At 38.6% G+C, this 13,723-nt stretch overlaps 1 protein-coding gene across 2 annotated transcripts in view; it reads left to right on the top strand.

The window, feature by feature from the left end:
- The window catches only part of abcd3 (ATP binding cassette subfamily D member 3), a 51,365-nt gene that overhangs the window by 20,466 nt on the left and 17,176 nt on the right, over nt 1-13,723 (top strand). The window contains exons 5-10 of one of the 2 annotated variants that reach the window (XM_008109183.3): nt 606-675; nt 4,674-4,771; nt 4,909-5,032; nt 7,877-7,933; nt 9,334-9,476; nt 12,716-12,785. In XM_008109183.3, coding sequence (XP_008107390.1) covers nt 606-675; nt 4,674-4,771; nt 4,909-5,032; nt 7,877-7,933; nt 9,334-9,476; nt 12,716-12,785 — 562 coding nt within the window. The remainder of the gene's footprint in view (nt 1-605; nt 676-4,673; nt 4,772-4,908; nt 5,033-7,876; nt 7,934-9,333; nt 9,477-12,715; nt 12,786-13,723) is intronic. The other variant, XM_008109184.3, reaches the window with a different exon arrangement.

Consider the following 13,723-nt stretch of genomic DNA (forward strand, 5'->3'; position numbering starts at 1 on the left):
TGGCTATGCCCATTGTGCTTGATGTGTTTTATTTCTTCCAAAGAGCATGGGACAGCCTCATAAAGTGATAGTCCCCTGCAATACTATGCTACCCTTCTGCTACATCTAACTTAACTGATGTCCTGATGTCATTGTGATATTTTTCTTCTTCTAGTATAACCTAATGTTAGGGGAAGGGACAGCAAAATGCCTGTCATTATGATACCAGGATATACAGAAGTTAGCTGGGAATTACAGAGGAATTGAGCTGAACAGTAAGCATGTTCAAAGCCAGCTTTTCTATTTGTAGTATGTAGTACTTTCCTTAGAGAGAGAAAATACATATGGAAGCCCTTAAGTATTCACAACTCCTACAATTAGATGTTTTAGGGTTACAACAGTAGCAGCGAAAAGGTGAATGGGTTTCCATACACCAGCTGTAACTTTGGCAACAGATGTGAGAGCACATCTGTGATTTTTCTATGATGGCAACAGAATCCTGCTTTCCCTGTTGAACGTCTTGTCCTGTGTTCACCTTAAATGGCTTTCTATTTGCCCTTGTGGAAAAACTTCGGGGTGGATCTTGCTTCCTATGCCACTAACATTTTGCATGTGGTGGTTTGCAGTGCTATCATTGGCCGCAGTAGAAAAGATTTCAAGAGGTACTTGTTCAACTTCATCGCTGTCATGCCTGCTGTAAGTGGTGCTTTTTGTTGTTGACATCTCTTTATAAAAGTGATTGATAATGTTAATTCCAGATGAATCTGAACAAAGTTTTTAGAAGGTTTTGAGATCTTAAAGATTCAAGATCATGAGTGATAGGGATATAAGAAATATGTAATCATCCCCCCTCCCCTCAAAAAAGAAAAAAAAGAAATCTGGGCACAATGTACCTTGATTAAGCATTTTACAATCAAGGAGTCTGTCAGTCTGCTGTGTTGCAATATCTCATTGTGTGTCTGGAATTCTAATTTGAGAATTTCACTCAAGAGCCATGAGTTGAGGTAAAGTGAAGGAGAAGTGAATGAAACCCTCATCTTCAGAAGTCTCAACAGACTTCCCCACCTAGTGCTCTCGAGAGATTTTAATTTGCAACTTCCATCTCCAGTCAGCATAGTCAGTGACCATGCTGAATGGAAAAGATGTAGTCCAGTGTTTCCCAAACTTTAGTCTTCCAGATGTTTTGGACTTCAGCTCCCACATTTCCTAACTCTTGGACAAGCTGATTATAAAATGTACTTATTTTAAAGAATTCGTATTCTACCTCTTTTATCAGAGGTAATAAAATGTTATATTTAAAAATAAATTAGAGTACTTGATAAATGCACTTCATGTACAATTGGTCCTCCACTTTCATGGGGGTTAGGGGTGCAGAGCCCTTGCAAATAGAAAAACAGTGACTAAAAAGCCCACTATTTTTTAACCTGAGAGAACATCTCTAGGCCCTTCAGTGTGACTCTCTGGCTAATTTTAAGTGGAAATTGACCAAAGCATCACACCAAAGGACCTAGAGATTCCAAGAGAGAAAGTATTAATCAAATTTATAAATAATCAAATCCACAAAACTGAAACCCACAAATGTGGAGTGACAATAAACCCTGGGGATGGATATAACCTTTCAGATATCATAGATTAGTCATACATAAGTAGCATTTTGAATTGTGCCCAGAAGTTGACTGATAGCCCCAGTCAGCAGTCTGACCATAGTATTTTGAACCAGTTGGCATTTCTGATCATTCTTCAAAGACGGCCGCTTTTCTCAAGTACGTAAGAGTAATCAAAAGGGGATGCAAATAATATATGTATTATTATAGCTATATCAGAAATCTCTAGAAATGGGCACAGCTAATGCAGTAGTTTTGATGGTTCAAATGCACTCTTGGTCACTTAAAAACCTGGGGATCCAGGTTCAGGATTGAATCCAGGTGTTTACTCAAACTGAAATTTTTCCTCTCTCTCGAGAATGTAACCTAATCCAGCATAGGCTGAATCTTTGTTTTTCTGATCGGCCTTTTGCCCAAATAGGAACACTCGCCTGGATGAAACTTCAGTTTGTTAGCTTCATCCAGTCCATCTATTATGGATATCAGTGGTTGTGAATTAGAGCAGCTTCTATGAATTTGGATGGAAAATAAGTATAGAAGTGTCATCAGGTTGTTGGTGACACTGATCTCAAATCTGCCAAGAATTTTTGATAGTGGTTTCATGTATTTTAGTGTAGTAAATGGTGTTGGGAACAGTGCAAGGCCCTGAGGAACTCCACAGCCCAGCAGCCAGGGTGTCCAATAGGAATCCCCTAACACTCCCTATTGAAGCTTTCACTTCCAGGAAGAAATGAAGTGACTGTAAAACAGTGCCTTCAAATCCCATCCCAGAAGGTGGTCCAAAGGAATATCATGGCTGATGGTATTCCGACTGTCAACATGATATTCTTTTGCTGGGAACTGGATTGGTTCCAGAGAACCAGTCCAGTTCCCAGCATAAGTAGTCAGCCAGTGTGATCCATGCTGTCTATCCACAACCAGGCCTAAAGCTTGCGTGAAATGGAACTAGACAATTCCCCTTCTCTAGGAGTTCTGCCTTATATTACAGGACATAAACCTAAAAGGGAGCATTGGAGATTGGCTGGTAATTAGTCAGTGTTACATTAATAAATTGTGGTAAAACAATTACCTTAATAAATTACAGTAGAACAGTTATATTACTAACAAATATGGTGCTCAATTTGGTTCAGTTGTTTAAATCGCCTTTATGCCCTTTTAAAATTAAGAATTAATGTGTTGCTTTCTCCCTTCTGTTAAGCTATCAAAAAGCAGAATATTTGGGCTTTATTGAAAAATGGAGTGTATTTTAACAACAACAACAACAACAATAATAATGTTATTTGTTTCTCCTCCTGACTTGAGGAGTTCTCCTCCTGACTCCTCCTGACACAATATAGTTAAAAGACAAAGGACCATAAAATATGTATATTAAAAACATAGAACAATGTTTAAAATAGTAATAAAATGTAAATTCAAAATTTATACAGTAAAGTCTCGCTTATCCAACATAAATGGGCCGGCAGAACGTTGGATAAGTGAAAATGTTGGATAATAAGGAGGGATTAAGGAAAAGCCTATTAAACGTCAAATTACGTTATGATTTTGCAAATTAAGCATCAAAACATCATGCTTTACAACAAATCGACTGAAAAAACAGTTTAATACACAGTAACGTTATGTAGCAATTACTGTATTTACGAATTTGGCACCAAAACATCACAATGTATTGAAAACATTGGCTACAAAAACACTGACTACTAAAAGGCAGACTGCATTGGATAATACAGAACATTGGATACGCGAAGGTTGGATAAGCGAGACTCTACTGTAGTTTGAAATTGATTGGGTAGCCTGCCGCAAAAGATAACATAAACAGTTCTATTCCATACTATTTATAACTTCATTTTCTTTTGTGAAATTCACTTGCTTTAAATTTTAAAGGTGAACTTTGTTCTAAAAATGTGAGCTCATTATAATAATATGCTTTAAGCAAAAAAGACCATGCAATAATCTTCTTTCTTGAAAATACACACACATTTTGGAACTTAGGAACAGTGGCATTCATTTTGTGGCTGTAGGAGTTTTAGTAAAGCTGACATGCTTAGTTGATTAGATTAATCCATTTTTAAAAGCCACTCACATCCACTAAATAGTGCAATTGTCAATTAATTTGTAATTTTACAATTATTTTTAAAATGTAGGTAGCAAGTACTATCTGAAAATATATTTTGCAATATACAGTATACGTGTTGTCTTAAAACAACCAAAGAGTGGCTTAAATTGAGAGGTGCATTTCAACTACAGGAAATGTTATTTTTCCAACCTTCTAAGAAAGCACTGCATGAGAGAAGTAATTCCATAGCTAGAAATGTTCTTGTGCAAGTCTCTGTGCAAGCTATTTATTGAGACTTTTTACAGCCTGTAAGACTCCAGATGTGATTTCTTAAGACCATTTATAGCCTGCTAAATATATGTTATAGTTTATATCTAGTTTATCTCATTTCTTATGCAGCAATATTAAACAATTCACCAATACACTGAGGAACCTTTTGCTATATAGAGGTGTCGTGTAGTTTCTGGGCTGTATGGTTGTCTTCTAGCATCATTTTTGCTATCTTATTTTCATAGAGCAGCGTTTTTAATAGTTCTCCTAGTCCTTATGGTTGCTTAGATCCAAGACTGTGTCTTTAAAGCTTTAAAAAGTTTCTTTAAATAGTCTCTTTAAAACTATTTATTCAGTTTTTGCATACTTCATTAATTAAGTAATTGGTTGAATTAAAAGGGAAATCCGGTTGATTTGACAGGTTTACTCCCAAATAGGATTTTGTATTACGAAATGCCATCTGACCTAACCAAAAGTGGTGGATTTTACGTACATTAAACCTAGTATTCTCAGTGACACAGTTTAGCAAATTTTATGTTATTCTTTGGCCAAAATCCAGTTGGGGACATAATAAAATTCTTGCTTTCTGAAGAACTGGGAAAAGGTTTATGTTTTTTCATTACTTCACTCCCCTCAACTATTATACCCTGTTAACTCTTCAGAATCAGTTGGTATTTCTGGTCTGCGGTTGCAGCATCAACAAGATGTTGGATTTTGGACTTCATTTTTAGCTGTTCGTGATTTGTGTTACGTTTTCTTGTTCTTAGATTTCCCTGGTGAACAGCTTCTTGAAGTATGGACTAAATGAACTTAAGTTGTGCTTCCGAGTGCGACTAACCAAGTACCTTTATGAGCAGTATCTTCAGTAAGTAATTTTAAACTGTATTTAATGGTTTAAAATTGAATGAAAATAGCTTTCCTGTAACCATCCATAAAATCTTCAAAATGTGTTTATTTGAAAACTGAAAGTGCTATATCAATTTGAATTTTCTGCTATTTCAGGACTTTCACTTACTACAAAATGGGGAATCTAGACAACAGAATAGGCAATCCTGATCAGCTGCTTACGCAAGATGTAGAAAAGTTTTGTAACAGTGTAGTGGACCTATATTCCAACCTAAGCAAGGTAAGGATAAATACAAAATATTATTTCTTAATTTCGTCTTTGGAATGATTCACAATTGTTTATAATATATATGTTGTATTAAATAAATGATTAGCATGATGATTTAGCTTCTAAATCCAGATTATCAAGTAGTTTGCAATCAGAGATGATCCTTGCCCACAAGTTAGTATCTAGTATTTGTAAATCAGTACAGATACCCCTTACTTTTTCACAGCCTGCTCATTTGACCGTTCTAAATTGCAACTCAGTTTATTGAAATATATGATCTGCTCTTTTGACTCCAAATCACATTAATGGGCTCTGGTTACATATCATTTAAAAGGATTGTAAGGGTGACTCAGCAGCTGCAGCTAATACAGTACAGTACTCAGTCAAAAGAAGGCAGTTAGCACAATGCTTTTGTAACCAAGTATGCTCTTTTTCAACTTGACACAATCTTATATTCAATCTAAATTTTTTACAATATGGGAAACCTTGTGGTTGTCTGCTTGTTCTTCTCTGATGCTTGGAAAGACAGTTGGTAAGAGTTTAACAGATACATCTGGAAGCATTTGGAAAGGTTTCAAAGCGCCTTTAAAGAAGTAAGTGGTATGCCACTTCTCCAAGCTTAGTCACAATGTAGGTGACTAGATGGGTTTTCTTGGTGCATTCCAGGCACTTCTTGTTTGAAATGGTACACCACATTTTCAAAGAAATGTGCCAGTTTCAAAGGAATTGATGCTCTTCATCTGGAGGGTGGCAAGCGGTGGGAAGACGGGTGTTGTGGTTCAGCCAGATGAAGATGAGGGGATTGGGGTTTCAGAGCCTGGAAGAGAGATAGATGGTTTTTTAGAAGAGGAAAAGGAGGGGATTTCAGAGTAAGATGCTGTCTGTGGGACGGAGTTGAAAGTTGAACTGTTTTGGAATCTGGTAGACATGGAGAGGATCTTTCACCCATAAAGTGCTTAGCAACCCATGATAAGGACTTGATAGATAGCTCATTCAAGAGAACAGCTGGGCTAGACAGAGACACAGGTGCAGGACATCTGAAAGAATCAGCGAGAGAGAAGCACAGAGGAAGGGACCACAAGGTCAAAGAAATACTTTCGTTTTTGCAGCCTTTAAATCAGAGAACGTCTTGTTGGGATTTTAGATCAGGCAACGTCGCTGAACAAGTGAGGATCTAAAGTCTTGTTTCCAGTTCATGTCCTAGTTCACGATCCACCCTTATGGATGCATAGTATAAGAAGTTTTTTTATAGTCTGGCTTTTGGATTCATATTCATGTTTTGGTCCTTTTTTCTCTGGATTTACTCTCATGTTGAATTTTGAGATTTCTGTACTTTGTTCCCTGAAACAGCTTTGAACTGTTTGGATTGTTACCTTTGGATTGTTTTCCTATTGCCAGTTTGGTCTGGCTTATTGCTTGTATGACTATTTTTTCTCATTATCTCTTGGATTTTGCCTTTCCCATTTCCTATGGTGATTTTCCCATTTTATAAGTGGTTTTATGAATAAAATGTTTTACTATTACGTTTGGATTCCTGGTTGGTATTGAGGATAAGGTGAGCTCTTTCTGGGGTGCAACAGGGGGAATCTTTTTCATCAAGTTACCAAGGATTCATCTTGACTTACCTACCTTTCAGAGTTAGGGAGTGGGGTTAAGGAGGTGAAGGGTGCTGTTCTTTGCCTACAGAACTCTTGGAGACTTTTCCTCCCTCCCTTTCATCCAACATCCAACTTCCAGACATTTAGAGCAGGAAGTACCTGGAATGCAGCAGGAAAGCCTAGTAAGTTGCCTATTTTATGCCTTGATGTGGGAGAGGCAGAGAAGAAGAGGTGGCGGAGGAGGTGACAGCTGCAGATATCCCCTCCCACAACTAATCTTTTTTAGCTGAAGTTGCCCTCACCATCAAAGGCCATGAGAAACCAATATGTTGTTGTACAGAGCCTACTCTGTATCCTGCTTTCTTTCCGCTTTTCTTCCTTTTTCTCTCCTTTTGCTCATTCAGCATGGCAAGTCAGGACATTTTGCTTGCTTCTTGAAAGCTGCTTCCAAACTTCTGATTGCAGCCAAATAAGGCATCACACACTTATTCTACAGCTTAGAGACCAAAGCATTTCCACCTTTTGATAGGGCCCTAGTTCCTTATCTGCCAGATAAGCAGAGGAGGCTTGTATTGTGTAACATGCAGCACTTGATTACCAAGTTTGCAGTAACTTTCCCAACCAGCCCTCAATGCTGCCAAAATCATAGTGTCTTCCTCCATCACTTGTATTCCCTTCTCTTTTGGAAGAAAAGAGCATTGTGCACATTCAGGGCTCTGTGGTATGCTCTGACACACACCCTTCCCGGAAACCGCTTAATTGCCACCAACCTTTAGCAGTAAATGCAGTGAGAACAAGTCAATCAGTAGGGCAGCCTTCGATAATCCGGCATAATTCAGTGTGGTCCCCTAATGCTGAGAGGTTGCCTTCCTTGTTATAAAAGAATTCACCTTTGCTGTCTTTGATCTGGGGCATATATTCTGTCCTATCGAAGTAATTTTAAATAAGTTGATTCTTCAGTTGATGTTTGCAACATTTGGTAATCTATATCTTATTGTCTTCCAAGGAACAATGAAAGTCGTTGTAGTCTCTTTTGTTTGTTTCATCATAAATCTGGGAAACTGTATTGTGTTGAACAGCATTTTATTCTGTTTTTAGGTGGCTGTTGTTCAGTAGCCTTATCAAAGGCTTAGAAGAAAGGATACATTTTTAGTTTTCCCCCCTTTTTACTGACAACCTAAAATAGTTTTATAAATAGCTACTTTGTATCATTTTTGAAGGAATTAATATGAAACTGATAATGAACCTTCTCTTTCAGCCATTTTTGGATATTGTTCTGTATATCTTCAAGCTAACAACTGCAATAGGAGCTCAGGTAAAATCATGTCTTTTTAAAAAAAATTATGCTCTGTAGTTGTCTGGAATAATAAAACCATTCTTAACACGTGCAATCAATTAGTCAGAAGCTAATTCTTTTTTAAAAAGTAATGTGTGGCACCAAACAAGTGAGGAATAGTAATGTGAAACATTATGCAAAGTGCTTTTCCATGCTTATCTTGGGTTTCATAGTCATTGATGCTTAACATTCATATTGTATATATTGTATATGGTAATATGTAGAAAGATAAATTAATCTTCATTTTTAAAAAGCTTTGTGGAAATATAATTTCCAAGGGAGTAAGCCATGATAATGTGTTATAACAGAACATATTGAGAACAAAGACTTATGTGCCTCTTTAATGGATAACCAAGTTTAATTTAGCATGAGCATTGGTGGAAACTTGTGCCAAATAAAACAAGTTAGTCTTTAAAGTATATTTGCAAGGCAGTGTGACTGTTGAATGATCAGTAGATTCCATTTGTGGGTGGATATAACTAAGAAGCTATCCCAAATGGGTTGTAAACAGTTTATTTCAATATGGTTGAAGCATTTGTCTGGAAAATTTATCTAGGGGCAGATTCAAGTCAGAGAAGCTACCTCAGGCCTTCAGTCTTCACATTTGTGGCTTGCTTTGCATCAGTGTATTTTGTACATTTTACCCTATATAAGTCTAGAAATTATAGTCAAAATGTCACACAAAATTTTTTTTATTTGTTTTATCACTTTGATCTTAAGGGGTTTTTTTGTCTGAAAGCATCCATCAGTTCTGATATGCATGAAAACAAGTGTAAATGTTAGGGAAAGCTATGCCCATACAGGTATCCTATATATGTGTGTGTGTGTGTGTGTGTGTGTGTGTGTGTGTGTATTAGTGGTTGTGCATTTGGGACTTACCTTGTCCCATTTCGTGTCCCGGCTTTCAGTGGGGCCTTGATCTGTTTTCGTCTGAGCCTCCCAAAATCGGGAGGTCAGACATTTGTTTGTTTTCGGGGGCTGAAAGATCAATTTTCTTTCAGACCATTATTTTGGGGGGGGGGGGGGGTGTTACTACATCTGTAGACCCAAAGCTCTTGGGCCTACATGTGCAGGCTTTGGGTGTAAGTACCCAGGCCTCGCTGGGCCTGCAGCCGATTGCCGAGTAAGGAGCGCTCCTTACTCGGCAATCGGCCACAGGCCCTGTGAGGCAGTCGATACTGGCTCCTGCCTGCCTTTCGTTTCGAGGTGGTTTTTGTTTTGGGACATTCCATCCAAATGGACGATATGAAACGGAAACATGAATGAAACGAAAGGAACAAATACCGCACACATTTCTAATACACACACACACATGCATTATTATTTTCCATGTTGCTAATAATTTTCTTTTTGAATTCTTCCTTCCTAAACATTTGCAGGGGCCTGCTACCATGATGGCCTATTTGATTTTTTCAGGCTTTTTCCTTACCCGCTTAAGAAGACCCATTGGCAAAATGACTATCACAGAGCAAAAATATGAAGGAGAGTACAGATTTGTCAATTCACGACTGATTACAAACAGGTATTGGGTTTGAATGCAAACTTGTCTTTATAAAAGTCACATTTGTTTTTTTTGTTTTGTGCCTTCACCTTGTTTTCGACTTATGTCGACCATATCATAGGACTTTCTTGGCAGTACTGTAGGGAAAACAAGATGTTTTCTGTATTTTTTATTTTTGAAAAGAAAATTACATATGGAAGAGTTGGGCAGCATTCTATGGCCATAGTCTTTAGACTACATGCACAAGATAGCAGCTTTCAAAATGCTTTACTCCCACAAGCTGATTAACTATTTTTAAATGTTCACCCCTGTAATAAAAAGTTAGGGTAGAATCCTTTGGTCTTGAGTATAGAGGAAATAAAAAAATGTAAGTGTAAAGTCAATATCCAAAAGAGAGCTGCTATTACATTAATATGTTACATTAGTTACTTACTTACTTGCTTACTTACTTAGGCGATCCCTCGTAGTTCGAGGATGATGGTCCTCCAAGTGTAGTGTCTTGGTGGTGGATGCGTAGGTGGCTGTGGAGACCTATTCTTGACCTGCATATTCTTCTGCAGTGAAGACATCGGTTTCCAGATGGAAGACAGTCCTAGTCAGGGTTGGCTTGACGTGCCTTCCTTTTGGCACGTTTCTCTCTTAAGCCCTCCATTCGTGCTTCTTCGAATTCTGCATCACTGTTGGTAACAGCTGACCTCCAATTAGAGCACTCAAGGGCCAGGGCTTCCCAGTTCTCTGTGTCTATGCCACAGTTTTTAAGGTTGGCTTTGAGCCCATCTTTAAATCTCTTTTCCTGTCCGCCGACATTACGATTCCCATTCTTGAGTTGGGAGTATAGTAACTGCTTTGGGAGATGGTGATCAGGCATTCAGACAACGTGGCCAGTCCAGCAGAGTCGATGGCGTATGAATATTGCTTCAGTGCTGGTGGTTTTTCTTCTTCCAGCACGCTGATATTTGCCCGCCTGTCTTCCCAAGAGATTTGCAGGATTTTTTGGAGGCAATGCTGATGGAATCTTGCCAGGAGTTGAGTGTGACGTCTGTAGACAGTCCATGTTTCACAGGCGTAGAACAGGGTTGGGAGGACAATAGCTTTATAAACAAGCACCTTGGTGTCCCTGCGGATGTCCTGATCCTCAAACACTCTCTGCTTCATTCGGAAGAATTCTACACTCACAGAGCTCAGGCGGTGTTGTATTTTAGTGTCAATATTGACTTTGGTGGAGAGGTGGCTGCCAAGGTAGCGGAAATGGTCAACCTTTTCTAATGTTACACCATTAAGCTGTATTCCCGACATTGCAGAGGGATTGGATGGTGCCTGCTGAAAGAGCACTTTGGCTTTTTCAATGTTCAATGAGAGGCCAAGCTTCTCGTTTGCTTCTGCAAGTGTTTAGAGTGGCTTGTAGATCTTCTTCTGAATGTGCACAGACTACATTATCATCAGCATATTGGAATTCTATAACAGATGTTGTTGTGACCTTGGTTTTGGCTTTTCAGTTTGCTGAGGTTAAATAGCTTGCCATCTGTCCGCTAGATGATTTCCACTCCAGTGGGAAGCTTCCCATCAACAAGATGAAGTATCATAGCGATGAAGATGGAAAATAAGGTTGGGGCAATAACACATCCGTTTGACACCTGATTCCACCTTAAATGGGTCATTTTGGGAGCCATTGTTGTCCAAGACTATTGCCATCATGATTGTCATCGTGGAGGAGCTGCAGGATGTTCACAAATTTGTCAGGTCACCCGATGTTTTGGGGGATGGTCCAGAGAGTACTGCAGTTCACTTTGTTGAATGTCATATTAATATGTAACAGAGCCAAGAAAGTACACAATGGGAATTGGTGCACGATACACAACAAGTTGGATGTGCATTGGACACCAAAGCATCAGTTCTGATGTGCGTTTCATCAGAAAAAAGGAAGTTTACGAACAAAGAAAGCTCTTTGGCAGGGAGATGGCACGACAGCACCCCTGGTGGCCTGAACCGAGCACAGCCTCCAAAAATGCCGAAAGATAGGAAAGCCTACATATACATCTGTCTGTTATCTGTCCTGTCATTGTTATAATCAGCATTGATTGTTTGTTGTATATGTGTTCTGTGATCTGCCCTGAGTCCCCTTCTGGTTGAGAAGGGCGGAATATAAATACTGTAAGCAAGCAAGCAAGCAAGCAAATAAATAAATAAAATAGTGGTTTGAATGGTGGACTATGACTGGAAACCAGGGTTCAAAAAACCTGTTTGGTCTTGGGTGGCCACTGGGTGCCCTTGAACAAGTCATGTTTTCTCAGACTCAGAGGAAGGCAAAAGCATACACTCCCTAAACAAATATTGCAACACCCCCCCCCCCCCCGGGTGATAGGTTCATTTTAAGGTTGCCTTAAATTAGAAATGACTTGGAGTCATGCAACAGCAACATAACAGATCTTGTAGGATTCCAACAATACTTTGTTAATGTGTTAGGACAGTTTCCAGGTTAAGAACTTGGCATCAAGGATTATGGCTAACAGTATACAATGATAATTTTACAACAGTACTGATTAGGAGCTATTTAACTCGATGTGTTTAGTTATTCCAAAGCAAAGAACATTAACTACTTTTGATATAATTGCCCCCCCCCCCTTTATTATAAATTATTATAGAGGGGTTGTGAAAACAAGTACAGTAGACTACCATTGTGCCACAGGGGATAGATAATGCACCCTTCTGTTTTAAAACAGTCTTTGCAATTAAAAAATATGTAGAATAGAATGTGAAAGAATCTAGCTGCAGGAAAGGAGATTCTACCTGAAGATAGGAAGAACTTCCTGACCGTAAAAAGCTGTTTAACAGTGAAGCTCTGTCTCGGAGTGTGTTAGAGGCTCCTTCTTTGGAGGCTTGTAAACAGAGGCTGGATGGTCATCTATCGAGTGCTTTGGGTGTGCTTTTCCTGCATGGAAGGGAATTAAAACTAGATGGTCAATACGTTCTCTTCCAACTCTATGATTTTAGTTCATCTCATTCTTTGTGATTTTATCTAAATACTTGACAAGGAGTGGTGTTAAATTTGTTTTTCGTTGTTTTTCTTCACCAAGAGATAAAACCTGAAATCTCCTACTTGGAAGTTCAAAATGTTAGCTACTGCTGTAATTTTGAGCCTCTTACCTAGATTCTGTCACCTTTAGACTCTCCCACCCAATCCTGTAGCACAGGTAATCTGTGCGTATTTTCTGACCTCTCCTATGGTTGTCTGTGCATTAAAAGGGGTTCATTTTTTACAGTGAAGAAATTGCTTTTTATAATGGAAATCAGAGAGAAAAGCAGACAATTCACAAAGCTTTCCGCAAACTGGTAAGTAAGGAGTTGTACATGTCAATACTAAATTCTACAGAGTTTGAAATATGGGCATAGTGGTTTTATTTATGAACTTTTACATAGGCCATTTTGAAATGAAATGTCATCTAATATAATTCAGCTTTAAAAAGAAAAAGATATATCTGTTTCCCTGGTGGTGCAGTGGGTTAAACCCTTGTGCCGGCAGGACTGTTGATGGAAAGGTTGGTGGTTTGACTTCAGGAAGCAGGGTGAACTCACGTCTGTCAGCTCTAGCTTCCCATGTGGGGACAGGAGAGAAGTCTCCCACAAGATGGTAAAATATCCGGGCATCCCCTGGGCAATGTCCTTGTAGATGGCCAATTCTCTCACACCAGAAGTGACTTGCAGTTTCTCAAGTCACTCCTGACACAAAAAATGTAGAAAACACAGAATTTAGCATTTTTTAATCAAACTGGGGAAAACAAGTAGCATAACAATCTATTTCATCAGATGCAAGTACTATATAAAATATATTGCTAGAGGATACAGTCTGATAAGCAAGTCTGTTGAGTGTTCCTTTTCTATAGCCTGTGTTTGATTTCATGTCCCACTGAAAGTCACTGAGATGAATTGCACGGTGACTTTGTATCCAAAGGAGTTAGCAAAGGGGAGTGACTTTTTCAAAGAATTAGAATACTATTTTTTAAATTAAAAAATCACTGCGTAATGTGTCCTTTGTCATGATATTAGCTTGTGTGTTAGACAGACCTTTGTCTTCTAACATGGCTTGACACCAAATACCCGATGAATTAATGAGTTAGGGTAGGGTAGAATTTAAAATGAGGATTTGAACCAAGGAGAATGGATACTTCTCCTGACTTCCATCTCCTGCTTCTTCAATTTGAATTGCATTATATAGTCAGTGTAGATCCATATAGATTTGAAAACCTGGATGTTCCAGTGTGCATTTGAAT

This window comes from Anolis carolinensis, chromosome 4 (genome assembly GCF_035594765.1).
Source record: "Anolis carolinensis isolate JA03-04 chromosome 4, rAnoCar3.1.pri, whole genome shotgun sequence".
In the NCBI taxonomy this organism is placed as follows: domain Eukaryota; kingdom Metazoa; phylum Chordata; class Lepidosauria; order Squamata; family Dactyloidae; genus Anolis; species Anolis carolinensis.